This window comes from Trachinotus anak, unplaced genomic scaffold (genome assembly GCF_046630095.1).
Source record: "Trachinotus anak isolate AG129_WGS33_773 ecotype Australia unplaced genomic scaffold, CSIRO_AGI_Tana_v1 ptg000013l, whole genome shotgun sequence".
Classification (NCBI taxonomy): domain Eukaryota; kingdom Metazoa; phylum Chordata; class Actinopteri; order Carangiformes; family Carangidae; genus Trachinotus; species Trachinotus anak.
This window is the reverse complement of record NW_027273864.1, coordinates 25,064,039-25,083,443: the sequence shown is the minus strand read 5'-3', so window position 1 is coordinate 25,083,443 and position 19,405 is coordinate 25,064,039. Positions and strand designations below refer to the sequence as shown.

General features: G+C 42.2%; 1 protein-coding gene across 1 annotated transcript; it reads left to right on the top strand.

The window, feature by feature from the left end:
* The first annotated feature begins 4,932 nt into the window (after positions 1-4,932).
* On the top strand, positions 4,933-12,071 carry gdf5 (growth differentiation factor 5). Its single transcript, XM_071495024.1, has 2 exons — positions 4,933-6,380; positions 10,383-12,071. The coding sequence occupies exons 1-2, from the start codon at positions 5,480-5,482 to the stop codon at positions 11,351-11,353; spliced, it is 1,872 nt and encodes a 623-aa protein (XP_071351125.1). The 5' UTR covers positions 4,933-5,479; the 3' UTR covers positions 11,354-12,071.
* Positions 12,072-19,405: the final 7,334 nt, after the last annotated feature.

Sequence of the window (19,405 nt, the reverse complement as noted above, 5' to 3'; positions counted from 1 at the left end):
AATTTAACCTTAATGGAACAAACATTTTATTCTGGCAAATGTCAACGGAACATTTAGAACAATTTAGCAAGACATAGTTTTCAACAGTCTGTCATAGGTCATAAGTGTCAGTACAAGATATCTTACATGATAACAATATGTGTTATTAGGAGTCAGTGAGCATCACACACGGGGCAGCGCTGCTCAGTCCGTCTGTTTGTGTAAAATATCTGATGACTATTTATGAAATGTACAACTCTCTCACACTCGAACCAAAAAATCTTCTTTGCATACAAGAAATATCAAAACCGAATCTGCAGTTTGCCATTTAATCTACTGAGCACATTCCGGGCACTCAGAGAAGACACTCCACCTCCCATATTCTCAGCTTAGTGCACTAGATGGTCAAATCTGATTTTCACAGGTTACATGAATATCAGTGTCCAGTCCAGATGTTGGTAGTGCTGCACCTGAAGCTAAAACATCAGAAGAAGAATTGCATGTGCAGGTCAACAGTTTTATTGTAACACTCAGTAACACTTTAACCAACATTAGCTAACTAATAACCCTCCATAAGCCAATGCAGACACATGGATGAATCTTATTTATGAACAACCAGGAAGGTAAAAGTTTCCCTCGCCCATACACATCACTGACTGAGCCAACCAGTCCTCCAACCTGATCCCTCTGATACAACCCATAGGAGTGTCTCCTGAAATAGCACGACTCTGGCAGCAGGGATACCGGACCTTGGTTGTCATGGTTACAACAATCAGAGAGGGGTGTACCCACCTTTGTCGCAAAGGTTAATATAATAAAAGGTTAGGTTTGGTTAGGTTTAGGAAAAGATTGCGATTACTATGTCACCGCACTTTTCCCTTTGCTCCTGTTATAATTACTACTGCTGCTAGGGGTAGGACATCATGTTGTACAGAAGATGACTTTAAAATATCTCTCCATTGATGCTATTGTTTTAATGATGTTTGATCTTTCAGTATTGTGTTGTTTGTTTTACATTATTACAAAAACTGTCAAAACAAAGTTTGGTGGTCTTTGGAGACATTTGTGCGGCTAAAACTACAACCTGTGACCAATGATGGGCCCTTGTGTTAAAAGTCCCAATGTCTACCTCACATTAACGCAGCCTTTGTTTGAATGTGCCTCTGTGCTCTCCTGTCTGGCCCCCGGGCTTCGCCACGCGGCGACGATAATAACTCACTGAGGCAGATGGTGTGTGTAGGCTGCACTGCTGATATTTAGACAGACAGGGGTGAGTGACGCTGCTAAACCGCACAGCGAGACAGCGTCTGCCATGAGGTTAGACCAATAAAATAAAGAGTCAATTTGTTAGCAGCCACCCTCCCTCCACAACTGTGAGCCTGTGCTTGGAGACACGTCCTGTTGTCACCGAGTATTGGTGGAAATCTGCTGCTGTGTTTATAGAACATCACAGCGTCGAGAGAGAAAAAAAAATGTTTGTTTTGATGGCAGGAAATATAGAATATTCATAGTTTGGCTAGACAGATGTGTCAGTGGCCTGATATTGGTCTGTCAGTATATAATTGAAAATCTTAGTCACACTGTCCACTTATATAATGGAAGTTCCACTATAACTCAAACTACCAAAATAGATATGTTGTGAACAGGTGTGAATGTGTTTCTGTTCCAGATATGTGGTGATGTAGAGAAATCTTCCACTGGCAAAATCAGCTCTTCTGTCAGACAAGAAGGTTAATCCAGTACTAAATCACTGGTCTAACTGGAATCAGTGTTTGTGTTTTTAACCTACTAAGACCTGCAGGCTGCCTCTAAAACCCAAGAATTGTTTCAAAACAACCTCCTAAAATCTGTGGGTTTTGCTGAAAAACTATATGTTCACTGAAACCTTTGTTGAAGCATATAGAAGCATGAAGTAAAAACCACGTGAAAGCTTAAACCTTTGGCGTTTGGCTTTTTTAGTGATGTTGCCTCAAGTGAATCTTTATCTCTTTCTAGCTGTGATTCTAGCTCGCAGATCCTCCTCTACCCCCTCCTCCTGTGACATGTCTCACCCTGAGCCTTGACTAGCTGGTTAGCAGCTTAGCTGGTTGAAGTTAGTGTCTGAAAGTTGTTGTTTTTGTTGTTGTCATCCAGGCAGCTGCTGTGCTCTGCTTCAGTATTGTTCCCCTTGCTCAGGTTGTCCACAGATTTTTTTTTTTCAGACTTAAACCACTGAAAAAAAAAAAAAGAAATGTCCTGACATGAATTTCAGCAAATCACAAATACATTAAATACAATTGCCAAACGTAGAAAGCTAATGTTAGGCTATAAACCAACTACACTGCAGTCGCAACTTCAACATCACGAGTACTAAACTCCAATTAGATTCAGCTCTTACCTCCTCTACAAAACCCGCTCTTCTTACAAAGTTAGTGACAGTTCGTAAGGGCACGAGTACAAACACAACAGGGCTGTAAGGTGGACTGGTGAGTGCTCAGCATGATGTCACACCAACAACCTCTGTATGGCCGTTTTTGAGCAACGTAAAAGCCTAAAAAAAATAATGACTGGGGTATTTACTGATGTATTTTATGTTATAGAATAAAATGAGCTTCTGTTAACCACGGACCCTATTTTCATCTAACCAAAAACCCATTGACTTCAAGACAAAGGAACCTCAGATGCCAAAATGCTAACATAGTTTTAGGACTCACTGCCGCACTACTCTATTAGAGCAGTAAGAATAGTGTAGCGTTCGCTCCAACGTTCTTTCCTTGTGTACCTGTAAACTTTAAAATCAAAGACAGTTGATGTTTTGATTTGTGGTTGTTAATATGTTTTCAGCCACAATTATCTGCATGTAAAGTCAGTGTGGCAGCTGAAATTACAGCTACAAACTGAAAGAGCTGTATACGTTTGCAGAGAGCGAGAGGAACAACAGCAGACTCTGTTAATGCAGGAGAGATGTTTTACACTGAGGTTTAATTTACAATTAAAGCAAACATGAAGCTGTTACTGAGCCGCGTCTGTGCTGCAGCCCCTCGGCCAGTCACCGGTGCTCACATCCTTCAGCTGTTTAGTCGAACCGACTGGATCAGGTTGATTTTATGTGTGATCTGTGACAGCCTCATATTATCCAATCACTTCTGTTCATCCATCACGCCCTCATAGCGGGCTGCACTGTGAAAGACGCCGATCGAGAGAAAGGGAAAGCGAGTTAAGAGAGACAGAGAAGGAAAGAGAAACACTGTGCACCAGAACACCAGCTCCTGTTACAAACCACCAGAGACCCCGCTCCGCTGCCAAAATATCCAGATTTGAACCCAAGCTTTCTGGCTGCTAATTATTCCTCGAGCTTGGTCTAAACTAAATTTATGACACTACGCTGGCACCCCTTGTGGCATCATAAATTAAACTGGCAAAGAGTTTTAGAATCAAAACCAAGGCCCCCTGTCCTCCAGTGAAGGAAGGTAAATTAAAAAGTGGAGAATGTAAACGTGGATGTTCACAAGGCCATGTTTGAAAACCCGATTCTGTGACCCCTCTGTTTACAAGAACTTTTTTAGTATTTTTTCTGTGCCATTTCTTTATTCAGCCTGTGAGGATGAAGACCAAGAAAAACAACAATGTTAGTGTTTTCAGCAAATTACATTAGTTTATGTTTACATTCGGCAACTGTAGACTGTAGTCTAATGGGTGTGTGACATTGTTACAGAGCCGCAAAGGCCTGGTCAAAATTTCATTACAGATGAAGCATTTTAAAATGGAGTTATGAGTCAAAACAACAGTGCAAACCTGTAGCCCAGATTTTAGAAATGCAGGGGTCATTGATGAACACTTATGATTCTTAATCACTTTTAATCAAATAACATTGTATACATACATAAATAACTTTAAATCTATTTGTAAAGAAGAAGGAAATGATGTGACACTGTCAGAGCCACAAGTCCACAAAGGGAGGATGGGACAACAACACGCTGGGATTTGGACAGTGATGAATGACGTATTATGGCTTTTAATTTGGAGGAATTCCCTGTCAGCTGTGGGCTGTGGTTAAGACACGATCCAGTCATGGACGGATCATAAGACAATGTCTCTGTCTCTGTGACACCTGTTTTATAGCGGTGACTGCTTTGTTGTGACATCACAAAGTTACAGAAGTCCTGACAGCTTGTTTTAAGGCTCAGTGGCTGAATACAGGCTGTGTGCATTTCTCTGTGGACTGAGCACATTGATACTTCCACAGTATTAATATAGAACCTAGACCTGCTTTATAATCAAAAATATACATGGACATCTACCTTTATACAATAGGGGACCTTTAAATATATCTTCATTGTCTTTTTGAATATCTCCAGCTAAGCAATTACTAGTCAAAATTCATTTGTAGATAAAGAAAATGAAACTGCAGTTATGAGTCAAAACAACAGCACAGAGCTGTTGTTGCCCAGATTATAGAAATGCTGAGGTCACCGGTGAATACTTTTGATTCTTACTTTTAATATATTTAATTAATAAAAAAATTCTCAATGCAGGACTTTTAGACAATTTGTGGTGGAGTAATACCCACTGAGAGTGGGAGTCTGTGCGTGTGTATGTGTGTATGTGTGTGTGTGTGTCTGTGTAACCCTAAATTCACCTGACACCCCTCTATCCCCTTTTGTTTAGAGAAAGAAGCATTGAAAAAAACAAACGACTCACTTTAAATGACAGGAAAGTTTTTCTTTACTCTCTCTCTCTCACTCTTTTTGAGTGGGGTGGGGGGGTGGGAGGGGGGGGTCTGGTTTGTGCCATTTAGTCTTACAGCTTGAGTGAGTCATTGGTGGAAAGAGGGGAGGAAGATTTGAGAAGAAATATTGCTGTTAAATGACTTCGGACAGCATGACATCACGGGGTAATTAAAACAGCTTTCTGGAATTCCGTTTCCAATTCCTGCGCTTCAGGTTTGTTGGAGGATTTTTTCGAGCACCTGCAGGTTGGTGTGTGAGTGAAATATTTTCACTGGACGGAGTTCAAACTTTGAGGGGAAAGAGAAAAAAAAAACGGAGGCAGCGGCATTACGCCATTCTTGCCTCTCTTGGAAAAAAAAAAAGTGGGATTTAAAGAAGTTTCTTACAAGATATCCAGCAGAATAGAGCCGCGGAGTGTTTAATGCAAGTCCACTTTTTCTCTTGGATTTCTGCACTTTCTGTCGCAGGCGGGATCCCTCCAGCACTATGGTTCTTATACATGACGGATGGGAGAATAAGGGTTTGCAGGATTTGTTTCTTCAGTTCATAAAACCCAGTAATAGTCCACATCTTTGCTTTTACAACCTCGCATATGTCCAGAGTCCATTTCAGATGGGAAAAGCACTTTTTATTCATCCCCCCTCTGACAGAGCGGAGAGAAATCTCAGAGGATGAAAGGCTCGGACCAAACCGGACTGCTCTCTCTTTTTCAAACCGAACAGGTCCAGTAATTCTGAACAGACTGAGGTTTACTACGATGACGGCCTCGCAAAAGGCAAAAGGGCTTTAGGATGAAAGTTGTGAAGCGTCTTTGTCTCCTGCTGAGCTGCTGGACTCTCATTTACTTGCACCCCGTCCTCGGTTCACTCAGCCGGACCAGACCGAGCGAGCACCAGCGCTACCGGCTTGGAGAGGCTGCGGAGCGCGCTGCAGGCGGCGGGGACGCAGAGCAAGCTCAGGGAAGAGCCGGTGGAGGGATCGGCGGGTTCGCATTCGCAGCAGGGAGACACCCGGTGACCGGTGCTGGGGCGTGGAAACTTTCCCCGGTGAGTCCAGCGAGGATCACGCGTATCCGAGCAGGTCCGCCGTTAATCAAAGGAGAGGCGGCTGCGGTTAAAAGCACAGACACTGCGGTGGCATCTGCCTCCTCATCCTCGCCACTGCGCGGCGGGGCCGTGCCGGTGAACCGTGCACAGCAGCAGCAGCAGCAGCAGCAGCAGCACCGAGACAGAGCGTTCAGCTTGGGGCGCAAAGAGGCTGTGCGCTCCTGGCTGCCCGGCGGGGACGCTCCCGCGGCTTTTAGCTCACATGCAGTTGGGAAAGGAGTCAGGACTGTGGCTGCTGGAGGTGGAGGCGGAGGCGGTGGCTCTTCGGGAAGAAATTTTGGGAAAGTTGCAGCGAGAGCAGCAGCTGCCCCAGAGCGCAGCGCGCCTTTACAAAGAGCCACATTTGTGCAGCAGCAGCAGCAGCAGCAGCAGCAGCAGCCCGCGGCTCCGGCGGCGCAGCGGGGATCCAGCTACAAGGCCCTGAAACTGAGCGACCGGGAGGCGCATCACAAGCAGCCGCTGGTGATTCCTCACGACTACATGCTGTCGCTGTACTGGTCTCTCTCCACCGGGGACCTGAACAGCAGCGCTCTGCATGAAGCGGGGCTGGCCAACACCATCACCAGCTTCGTGGATAAAGGACAAGGTAAACTCAACTTCTCTGCGAGTTTTCTCTCTGTCAGTTCAGTCAGGTTTTTCTGGTGAAGTTTGAGTTTTATACAGGAAGTTTTTCAGGTTCTAAAATCACGTTGAACTTCCACATAGAGTAAATGGTTCTGGAGTCATTGTGAAGGGAAAAAAAATAATTCAACTTAAGAAACATGTTATTTATGTATTTCTGTGAATTGAAATTGAAGCCTCAGTTTCAGTACAAGACACAGATCTTAATTCTCTTGGGATAAATCGCCTGAATGTGCCTCTCAAAGATTGTCTTTAAATATCACTGTGATACCATCCAGGTGATATATAGACCGAAACCTGTTACATGGAGCTGTCAGTCATCTCCATTGCTTCAGCATTAGAGGAAGTCCATGTCACTCCTCTAAGGGTAAATATCTCCTTGACATGTGGCAGCATTACAGACTTAAAGTGTGAATTATTATATTGCTGAAGGACTGTAACTTCTTCTTCTTGAGTTTGACATCAGTTTTGCTCATTGATATAATTTGGAGTATGATTCACTGCAGAGTGATTAGTCAGGAAAACTGACAAAAGAGGGGACACCACAGGAGCCGCAGCAGGGGCAGCAGGATCCAGGGAAAGGTTAGAGGAGAGTGCTGAGACATGGGGATGAGGAGGAGGGCTGAAACCGAGGCAGAGTGTGGAGAGAGCTGGGAGATCTGAGGGAGAGGACTGGAGGTCAAACACCAGCCGGGAGGTTCCTAGAGGTGGGCGGTGCAGGGAACACTGTAAATTGTCCAAATGCAGACATGTCTGTGTTCTGGGGTCCATGCGGTACGAGCAGTTAGAACAAGAGAGAGCATCTGGAGGGGAGTCAGGAGGGTCAGCTGCTCGTACACAGAGGGAATGATGGGAAAAGAGATGACTCTGTTACTCATAACTGCGCTGGAACTGACTTCAAAGCTGCAGGAAGCTGCCGTGAGCTGCAGAGTGAACTATCGCACATGTAAATGTCACCGGCATGTGGAGCAGTTCAGCGTTTTGGGAAATGTGTTTATTTGCTTTCTGGCAGAGAGTTAGATGTTCAGATTGATATCCATCTCACGATGTGACGCTAGCTTAGTTTAGCACAAAGACTGGAAACAACATCCAAGTACCAGCTCCTCCGCAGCTCAGTGATTCACACGTTAGGTCATGTTTGTTTAATCCAAAGAAAGTGGTGATTAAACTTACTACTGTACTGAAATCAGCCTGACTCACTGCTGAACATCAGGCCGTGTGAACGGTGACGTGTTCAGGTCATCCAGATCATGGTTGCTCTAACAGCCATATGAAGCCCAACTGGACCTGCTTGAGGTCCTGAAGACTGAGAGTGATGTGTATTTCCCAAAATATCAAACCACTTTCTTTCGTGCTATGAACAATTTCCAGCAATAGTTGGATCATTTTGGGTAATTTCAAATGAGAGATTTCTGTATTTGTTTATTTCTTTGTGCTCTTCCTGCACCATTCAGGATTTAGCAACATCTTTGTGGGTTTGTCTGCTCATGTTCCAGCGCTGTCACGCAGTCCTGATGTTTACCTCTTCAATGATAGGGAAGTTTACCTCGATTTTCAGGGGCTTTAAACTCTTCAACATGTCTGAGCACATGCATGTAGATGTGTGCATTCATACTTATGTATTTGTGTGTGTGTGTGTGCTGTTGCATTTTGGTGTCTGTAAGTGTGTATGTGTGTCTCTGTGTGTGTTTCCAGCCATCTGGTCATTCGTTGGCAGCACCGCTGCTTCCAGTGATATACGGCCTCAGGAGGGTAAATAAACACTCCTCACATCCACAAGTAGGGCGGCCCCTCCTGTCTCATGTTATCTTTACGGTGTAAAACTGTTTAAAACAATGTTTTAATGACCAGAGTTGAATGTTTCTAGCCCTGCTAAAGGTTTACATTTCAAGCACTTAATGTACTTTTAATTTGGGCTTTATTTGCTTAGCGTGTCCTCAGCAAATCACCAGTGACCTCCTCCGCATGTTGAGGGGCAGAGAGGAGGTGTAACTGATGGCCTGACACATTTCTTCCCCCTCATACGTTCATATTCACTTCCCCCTTTTTCTGTCTTTCTTGCTTTACATCTTCTTATTTGCCACGTCATTGCTTACACGTCAGCCAGTGTAACTTAGTCTCATGTTACATATTACAGTCACAGGGTAGTCACATTAAACACAGAAATAACAAGTCAAAGGGGTGCACGCATTTCTTTGCACTGCACAGTTTAGCCATTAAAACGTCTGCATGTGCTGCCACAGTATTCAAATACATTTTACTGGTTTGTCTTGAAAACAATTTAACAACTAGAATCACCGCCTTGTGCTTGTATCCCTCCGCCAACCAGCCAAGTTGCAGGAAATATGGTCACAATCTCCCCTCCCTGAGTAACAGCATTGAATAATGGCCATTAGTGTTTTTGCAGAACATTGTGATGTCACAGTGAAGGGGACCTTTGACCCTTTGCATATAAAATGTCATCACTTTATTTTATCCTTATACACATTTGAGTTAAAATGTGTCATAATTTGAGTATGGTCACAATGACCTTGACCTTTGACCAATTCATTCTAAATCAGTTCATCCTTGAGTCCAAGTAAATGTTTTTGCCAGATGTAATGATGGACAGCCTGAACACATAATTACATAACATGATTACAGATGTCTATGCAAGTTACCAAAATATGTGATATAAGGTGCAGAAACGTCTTTCATCCCATTATAGATCTTGTGTTCTTTCAGTTTTTTCCTCTTCATATCTGTCTCCCAGTCTTATGTCTTTTTGCTCTGATGAGGACACAAACAGCCTGTATACTGTGTATACAGACTTCCACCCAACAGTACAACTAAAATTTAATTTTTTATTAGTTAGTCAACAAAAACTAAAAGGATTTTAGTCCATTTTAGTCTCATGTTTGTCAGCAGTTTTACCTTTTATTCATGTACTTTTGAAACATTTTGAAGCTACAGCTGACGCCATCTTTGTTGTGTACAGTTACTATGGTTACAGGAGTCTCATCACTGTTCACTTGTTGACACACAGTGTCCATGTGACGCTGCCTGTGTGTATGTGTGTGTGTGTGTGTGTGTGTGTGTGCTTCATTACTGGATTCCATTTGGATGTGGAGGTTCACTGCTTTCCCTCACTGACAACAAAAGAAAACATTACACACTGTTCAGTTCACTCCACCTGGTGTTTGTGTGTGTGTGTGTGTGTGTGTGTGTGTGTGTGTGTGAGACCACTTTGGTTTTAACAGCTTCAGGACATTTTTGAGAAGTGAGGACACACCTTCAAGACCTGTTTGAGGTTTTTACAGTTGAGTTTAGAATTAGAAAGTACAAATCTGTGTGTGTGTGTGTTAGCATCTACCTGCAGAAGTGATATTAATGCTGTAAGGAAATATGGAAAAGTTTTTGTTATTCTTACCCTTGACTGTGTTTTTCAGTTTTTTATCCCTCACCACCTGCTGGCAGTATGTGTGTATTAGAGTTGCAACTGACCATTATTTTCATCTACAGACTATTTTCTCAATAAACCTTTCAGTTGTTTTGTCTATAAAATATCTGAAAATAGTTTAAAATGACCAAAACAAAGAATAAAATCCTCACATTTGAGAAGCTTGAACCAGAAATGTGACTAAAAATCACTAAAACAGTTATTTGATTTTTTTTAAAAATAGTTGCAGATTAATTTTCTTTCTCTGTTTAATTGACTTATCATTGTGGCTCTAGTGTGCGTGTATGTTTTCATGTCTGCCGTTGTGTTTGTCTGTGCAGCCACATGTGTATTTACATCTGTTTGTGCCTGTGAACATGCTGGCTTATCATTCACCCGTCATGTTTGCACCTGCACTTTTTATGTTACATGTGTGTCTGCGAGTGATTTTACTTCTCTGTGTGTTTGCCCACTTCTTGGTGTGTGTGTGTGTGTTTGCCTTTTAGTCAGTTTTTAACATTGCCTTTCTCTCTCTGTCCTTCCTCGCAGATGAGCGCGGACCCCAGCTGAGACGGCAGAGGTATTACTTCAACATCAGCTCTCTGGAACGAGATGGGCTCCTGGGGGCCGAGCTTCGCATCCTGAGGAAGCGCCTGTCTGACCCTCGCAAAGCCTTGATGGGATCCACAGCCTCTGATGGAGGGAGAGGAGGAGAAAGGGGTGGAGGCCTGTCCCCATGCCTGAGGCTTTACACCTGCGCCTCAGGTAAACAAAAGGCTGCTCTGCTGCAGACAAAGACCATCGAGGATCTGGTCATTGGATTTGGCAGCAAATGGGAAGTGTTCGACGTGTGGAAAATCTTCAAGGGTTTCAAAAACCCGCAGCACCAGCACTCCCAGCAGCTGTGCTTTGAACTGGAGGCCCTGGAGCACAGAGGCGGTCGGCCTATGGACCTGCGCACTCTGGGGTTCGCCCGGCCCGGCAGGACCAACAAGGAAAAGGCCTTCTTCTTGGCGTTTGGCAGAAGCAAGAAGCGCGACCTTTTCTATAATGAGATCAAAGCGCGGTCAGGCAATGACAACAAAACCGTGTACGAATACCTGTTCACCCAGAGACGAATGCGCCGAGCCCCTTCCACAAGGGGGGCTAAGAAACCTCTGCAGCAGCCGCAGTCCCTCCCCCAGCACCAGGCAGTGAAGGCGAGGCCGCGCTGCAACCGGAAACACCTCCACGTGAACTTCAAAGAGATGGGCTGGGATGACTGGATCATCGCGCCGCTGGAGTACAATGCGTATCACTGTGACGGCGCGTGTGACTTCCCCATCCGCTCGCATCTCGAGCCAACCAACCACGCCATCATACAGACCCTGATCAACTCCATGGACCCGGAGTCGGCGCCGCCCACCTGCTGCGTCCCAACGCGACTCACGCCGATCAGCATACTCTACATCGACTCGTCCAATAACGTCGTCTACAAGCAGTATGAGGACATGGTGGTGGAGGCCTGCGGTTGCAGGTAGCAAAGAAAGGTGGGAGAGAAAGACACTTACTGCCCTTCACTTTGAGGAAAGACAGACTTGTTTGTTAACCTTTAAGACCTTTTAAGAAACTTTAAGATCAACACTGAGCAAAAGAGTTGTTATTTCAGCTGACTGTGACCGAACTCACTGCTATGCAACAGACATCATTCTTCACACTCAAGTGGACTAACAGGCTGCATACCAAAGACTGTTAAAGACTAAACAGAGGAAGATAAACTCATGGAGGTGATGCTCTTAAACACCCACTCACTAAAACATGCGTGTAATGTTGATGTTGGTGGTGGTGAGCAAGATGCCTCCGGGAGAAGCCGAAAACAAACAGATAAACGGAGACACTGTCAGATGAAAAGTTGGACTGCCCATTCTGTTTTTTCTTTCCCTTCAGATTTGTATCTACTGTACGTCCTGATTGGTGTAAAAAGTTTGTGTGTAACAGAAACATTATGGAAACATTAGTGAATTATACTCAAAAATGCCCTTTTCCAGCACTTATCTGCCATTGTGCCTTTGCCCCGTTCACATGTACAATGAGGAGTCGTCTGTATGCCTTATCCGAGATTTTTTTTTTTTTTGTAAAGCATGTGAAGAATTTCTGATGTATAAATACCAGCCAGTGATGAAGTGCTAATCTGACCTGTTCCAAATGTGGGAAAGTTGCATAAACTACTCTTCAATAAAAAATGTCTAATTGACTGTGCTCCAAACTCCTATCAGTTTGAACCTTTGCCCTGCTCCGAGTCTCTGTAGACTAAACTATTGCAGGAATTTGTAAGATCTTCAGAGGCCAAATCACAATTTAACCCAAGAATGACTGTGTTTGATTTGGAACATCAGCGTTTCATTGGTTGGCTTAACGAACTGCTGCAAGTCAGGTGATGAAAATGAGCTCACAGGTATTAAAGGCAACATCTCTTTATCAATGTGTGTCTGGTAATAAACATGCACTTGGATTTACATCTGTCATATTCTCTACATCTCAGAGGACGCCTGGTAGATTAGAAGATTCCAGTGGTTACCGTGGTAACAGGGGATGTGCTTAAATAGTACAGCAAACACTCAATGAGCAGTTTGTCGTGTCTGTTTACGCCAGAGACACACTGGGTGCGTGGCACGTGCATTGCGACTGCCATTGCTGATCTGCTGCACCGGCTGCATGTTTTGTGTAATGTTGCTGGTATGATGTCAACATAACTGCCAACCAGTCTTTTCTCTGTCTGTTTTTGCTGCAAAATGTGCACATTATGCGTGAAAAATAGACGAGACTCCAAACTTCTAGATCAAGCGACGCCACTGCACGCGCGCACACAGACATTAGGGACTTTAAGCAGCAACAGTTAGGGGAACGGCTATGACATAGAGTCTATGGCTGTATTCTGAACCACCTACTAAGGTACCATTCATACTAAGTGTGACATCAAAATGAGTATGTAGTGCGTTCAACTGCATAGTGTGTGAATTTTGTGTACCCGGTTGATACTAGATTTGCATGACTTTCTTAGTGTGCACCGCAAGCATACGGGACATACTCAAGTGCTCCATGATGCACTGTGACTCTTCAAATCACGATGACGAGCAACGAGGCAGAGGTTCCTGGCACTAGCCAGAAACAAATCCTGTACAAATGTGAATGCGCTCCTCTGGACCCAGGACATTACGTTACACTACACCGGCCGGCTGCACTCCCCAAATCTCTGAGAGCAGATTATATATCATCAGAGCAGAGAATAGATGTTGCTCATATATATGGACTGAAAATTGTAAGTCCATATGGTTATATTCTCAAAAATGTTCAAACTTTAAAAAGTGACCCTTCTAACAGTGTTATTAGCAAATATTGTAATAGCTTCCAGCCTTCTCTAAAATCCCTGCCAGTCGTCGCTGTCGCTGCTGGTTTGTGTGAAATGCATTCTGGGATACTGGCTGTATACTTCAGTGTGAACACATCCTGGTAATGGCATACTAACATGCATGCCTCACAATGAACGTCAACCCATGTTTCACCAGTTCAATGCTTTTAATGTTTGGTGAGAATTAGTATACATCCTTTATTTAACCAGGTAAAACTCTAATTGAGATTAAAATCTCTTTTTCAACAGTGACCTGGCCAAACAAAACAAGCAAATACAACTGTTACACACTACAAATGAGTGAACACAATATCCAGTTAATGTGTGACACTAAGATCTAGTTATGATACATACACAGGTAAAATTTCTTAAAAAGATTTCAGTGAAAATTTAGGAGCAGTCACATTGAACAAGAGTACTCTTTTCTCGATCCTTTAAAATTGACTTAAACATTTTGACTTTAACACTGGATCACAGGCTTCATCATATCCCATAAATTCCTTGCAAGCTTTTTCACCTGGTTACATACAGTATATTTCACCATATTTGACAAAAATATTTGTTTTATTTTAAATACTTAACATATGAATAGATAGTTTAAGTGGTTTGAGGAGTTTCTATTGATGTTTCTTAGAGGAAGTGTAGGTGTTGTGAATAAGATGACCACAGCTGCTATTTCTTACTGATGTAAAGGGAGAGTGTTCAACATTTAAAGGTCCCATATTGTATAAAATGAGATTCCCATGTCTTTTTTGATTATTAAGCCGTTCTATAGTAACACTGTGAAGTTATCAAAGTGCTCAATCCACAGAGAGATGCACACTCCCTATATTCAGAAACTTAACCCTAAAATTATGTCACAACAAAGCAGCCCTCAGATTCTCTCTTCTGATTGGCTCACCAACCTGTTCTTGCTAGAGCTTCAGGGAGAAGCCTGAGAGATGAGATGTAAAAACTACATTAAGATGGTTAACAGTCCTTAAAACCACAAATATATCAAAACATAAATAAAACATCAGAAAAGTGTCAAATATGGGACCTTCAAAGACTTCTGGAGAAGAATTGCATTAAAGCTGCATACGGTATTTTTTCATAGTTCTCATTTCCAAGCAGCCATTGCTGTATTAATGTTTGAATATGGTTTGAACCAGCCAAAGAATTATGTAATATGATGTCTGTAAAGTGTCTACAGCATGCATATGTCTATAATACTCAATTACTCTGTAAATATGATTCAGATGTAAAGTCTGTTTTTTATGTTACAGCCTGAAATTTACAGGGTAGTTTCACTGTATGAATAAGGTACTGGTAAAATAGTTATAGACTCTATCTATGGTGGAAGGAAACAACTGCAGGGAACAAGGGAGTAACAACTGGACATTTTAGAGGAAAGAAGTAAATGATACTGGGTACCAGCTTGGAAACAAACTGGGGAACTTGTGTTTAAACCTTTTTTAATTGTGTAACTATAGAGGAAAAAAGGGAGAACAGCCACACATACCGTTATTATTACTGAGTATAAAAAGGAACTGGTCATTTTATTGGTGCCTGATTCAAACAATGAAGCTGAAACACTGAAAGTGTTAACATTTTCTTTTTACATTAAATGATGCAGCTTTAAGTTTCATTCCAAGGTAGAAAAAAAACAACAGCTCTTTAACAAGTGTCTGATCCCTTTGTAAAGGGGTTTTAAAGCTTTTAAAGCCCAAACAATAAAGTTAATTTTTCCCTGGATCCAGTCTGTTTAAACATACCCTCACACTCCTGAGGTCATGACCCATTTGACACAACCTTACGTCCTGTTTTGGACCCTGATCTGCAGATTAAGAACCCCCACCTTAACTCATTAAGAGCACAGGATTTGAGGGCAGAATCTGACAATCTGTAAAGCTGTACAGATTTATTGTTGCTATGTAACACACACACACACACAACAGCAGCAACATGTCTGTCTGTGTTTCATACAGTCGGCAGTGAGTGCACCTGTCTGCCTGCCCCTTGTAAAGCGCCTCAGCCATTGGATGAAGCCATCTGCAGAGAGCAAATGGCTTGTTTCTCTTGGAGACGGAGTGATGTAAGCATTTCCTTTAATCAAAGCGGAGGCATGCCAGCGATATTGCCCCCTCTCTCAAAACCTGGACTGACAAGGCGAAAGTGGGGAGAGCCTGAGCAGGACTAGAGTTATAAAAAAACAACTACTTTTCAGCCGCTATCTTGCAGCTTCAAATCAGGAACCTTGTATTAAAAATTACAAACTGCAGACCATTTGAGGACATTGTACAGTTGTATTAAAACAGACTCTGAAGACAGAATCTTGGAAACATCAACACTGTTCAGTAAATTTCTTTTAATGCCACAGCAGCTCATTTGTCAGCAGGTTACAAGATGAGTTCGGTAACACTTTAATCTCATTCACACGTAATAAAGCTGCAGGTTCAGTTATCACCTCTGGAGGTGAAAACTTCTGATTTATTTTTTTGTTTTTCTTGTGTCTTTGAATTAAATGAAATATATGTTTGGTTAAAGGCTGTGATTTATGGCGCCTGTGATTTGTGTGCTGGTTAACAATCAGCTCATTCTTTTCCGATGCGGGAAGGAACCCATTCACTCAGACTTGACAGACCTAAATTTAGCAACAAATGTCAGTTAACGATAAGAGGTATTCAGAGTGTTTGTTTTCCCTGACTGAGACCTACTTTAAAAAAAATTCACCCTGGGATGAATCCAAGCAAGCATTTCACTTCACTGAGTATGTTGCTCAGATAGCAGTGTGGCTATGGATGGCAGTGTGGGTCGTCAGTTGGTCCTCCATGTTGGTCTAGAGCATGCTAGCGGCTGTCTGAGACTAGTCACAGTGCTGCTTTGAGCTAAATGCTAACACCAGTAACATGCTCACAATGACAATGTTAACACGCTAAGTAGGTATAATGTTTACCATGTTCAAACATTTTAGCATGCTAAAAATTGCTAATTAGCACAAAGTCAAGTTGCCACTAATGTGTGAGTCATTAGCTTTGCAGATATCTGGTTAAAAACATAATTGTTGGACAAATTAATTTTTTGAATTGATCATGGCACAATACATTGAACAATATTAAGATTTGAAATACAAATAAAAATCAGCTTTGATCTCAACAATCTTAGAATCCATCAAAAGTCAAGTTGTGATCACAAAATCCTGAGGTCTTTATCAACTGGTCCCACAGTTCCTCTCTGCTACTGCGGCCCTGTTAGCACAGTTGTAACAAACTGAAGGAGGTATTGAGCAGAGTGTTGTTAAGTGGACATTGGGAAACAATATTCCCCACAGAGGGAGCGCCTGGCTTTAATTATCACACATTTCCACACATTAGCCCATCTGAGATACAGGCACCGGATAATACAAACAGCTGATTTAAATCTCCATGTATGATTTATGGTGACTGATATTTCCTATGATTTATGACGGTGTAAAAGTGTGTTGGCTCGACAGGAAATGAAACATAATTGGGAAATTACCTTCATGGTATGCTTTCTTTCTTGTATGTTCTTTGCCTCCTATTATGAAATGGGATTGTTTAAGGAGAAACACAGTGGTATGGATGCTGAGCTCCATATACAGCTTATGCACATTCTGTATGTCTGCTTATTATATCATCATTTTACCTCTCTAGCTGGTTTGTGTCTACTTTAAGTAATTTTGTTGTCTCTTTGTTGCTATTTGTTGTTTCTTTGTAGCCACTTTATTTCTTTTGGTCATTTAGCATATCTCTGTAGTTGTTTTATGTCTCCCTTTTGTAGTTGTTTGCAGCCGTGTTGCATGTCTTTGGAGTCATTTTGCTTCTCTTTGTAGTCGTTTTGTAGTTTCATTTTGTTTTCTTGTTGTGGATATTTTGTGTCTCTTGTATCTCTTTGCGGTCTCTTTGCCTCCATTTTTAGTAATATAATAACCTTTACCTTACTGTTGTTTTGTGTTCTTGGTTATTTTCCATTTCTTTGTAGTTGCGTTTTGTCATTTGTAGTGATTTTATGTTTGTAGCTTTTTGCATCTCTTAATAGTCATGTCTCTTTGTGGTCTTCTTACCTCTCTCTGGCTTTTTAAGGCAGCGAGTAAGAGTATGTCATAAAATGTTGAGCTATTTCTTTTTAAGGTTAGGCAAACACTGGGTTACTTCACCTTACTTTAAGGTTAAAGGTTACATATTGCATGAAGTGAGATTTCCATGTATTTTTGATTATAAAGCAGGTCTAGGTTCTATATTAATTTTTTGAAAGTATCAGAGTGCTCAGTCCAAGAAATGCACACAGTCTGTATTCAGAAACTGAGCCTTAAAATGACCCATCAGGACTTCTGTAACTTTGTGATGTCACAACAAAAAAGTCACCGCTTTCAGCCAAGCCTTGCAGGATTTGGTTTCCACCGAGTGTTTACCTGAAATCTGCTATATCTTTATTAGATCACTCAGAAAACAGTCAGCCAATCAGAAGAGAGACTCAGAGCCGCTCTTCTGATTGGCTCACCAACCTATTGTTACTAGAGCTCCAGAGAGAAGCCTGAGAGAGGAGATGTAAAACTACACTGAGATGGTTTTTAGTCCTTAAAACCACAAAAAAGTGTAAAATATGGGACCTTTAAGGGACCTTTGTTGTCATGGTTAAAAGAAGAACTTCTTGGTTAATAGGGGTGAAACAATTATGAAACCAAGACTAAGAATGTGATACAAACATACATCCACAATCTTGTGTCATGATACAAGATAACAGAACCACGACACATGGGTACATACAAGACAGCAGTGTGGAACCGAACTATGGTTCAAAAATCAAAGTCAGAACCAAATCATGGATTTGGAGAATCCTTACACCCCTATTGATTAAGACTTGGGAGCATTCATGGTCACAATAAGAACACATTAACATATATCATATGTAACGGGAAGCAAACAGTTTGACATTTTGTTGACCCACCCATCCAAATCTACTTCCTTCCTTCACCAATTTTTTGACTCAGTAACAACATCATACTATTTCCTCCATTGCTCTTTAATGTACAAATTCAAGTGCGCACATTGCACACATTAAACGGATGATGCTGTCATTGCATGAAGGAACAGCTGCCACAGAAAAAAAGAAACGCAACCAATTAGAGCAGCGATCCAATAGAAACATCTGCAGAAGGCATCATGTATCATAAAGTTCAACAACACTGCCTTGCAAATCTCAGCACCTGGTGAAGGAACAGCTGAGTCAATGATGTGGATCAAGTTGTACCTTTAAGTCATTGGCTGAATGAATGGTTCTGACTGAAAAAGCAAAAGTACTTTTCATCTCAAAATAGACATTATATAGAAATGGACTCAACATATTATTCCATAATGTAGTTCTATTGGACCCGGGCCACAGCCACAGCCGCACCCCCCCCCCCCCCCCCCCATCCTCTTCAGCCTGTGGCCTGCAGAACCCGTAATCAGATTACGTTTTAGTGAACTCGGCGGTTCGCCTTCTCCAGCCGAGAAATCTGTAGTAAAGCAGAAACATGGATTGTTTACGGGTTTCAGGTTTCCTTGTCGCTGTTTGTGGCCGGGAATTGTGGCAAAGTGTCAGGCCGAATCCAAGTGGACAGGATCAAGAACCCGGTTGAAGAGAGCTATTGTGTTTCCCCGCTCACATATAATCAGAAACATATGCCCTCCATCTTCAACGCTGAAAAGGGACGCTTGTTTAACAGGACTTAACTTCATTGAACATAACTTTAATGGTCACCCCTATTACACGATTTAACAATGATGTTTCGGGAAGGCTTGCAAAGCATTTGTGTGTGTGTGTGTGTTTGTGTGTGTCCCATGAGAGGACCATACACACCCGGAAGGCTTGTGTTCCCACCAAGCACTCCAGACCTGAACAACCTCGTCCAGGGTTAGTGTTCCTCATATCCATTACACACACACACACACACACACACATACAGCACCTCCAATTTTATGGAGAACTGAATTTTGATAATCACTTTGTAATCTGATTACTTTTCAATTTATGGAATAACTATGGTTTACATGTGTCTCATACCTAATTAAAAATCGGAGAACATTTAAGACACTCAATCAGTGACAGTAAAAACAGGTGTGGATGCTGTTCACCTGATGGAGGCCAGATGAATTTGTTGTATCTATGGGTGTGTATTTGTGTCCAGGGGCTCTGAAAAACA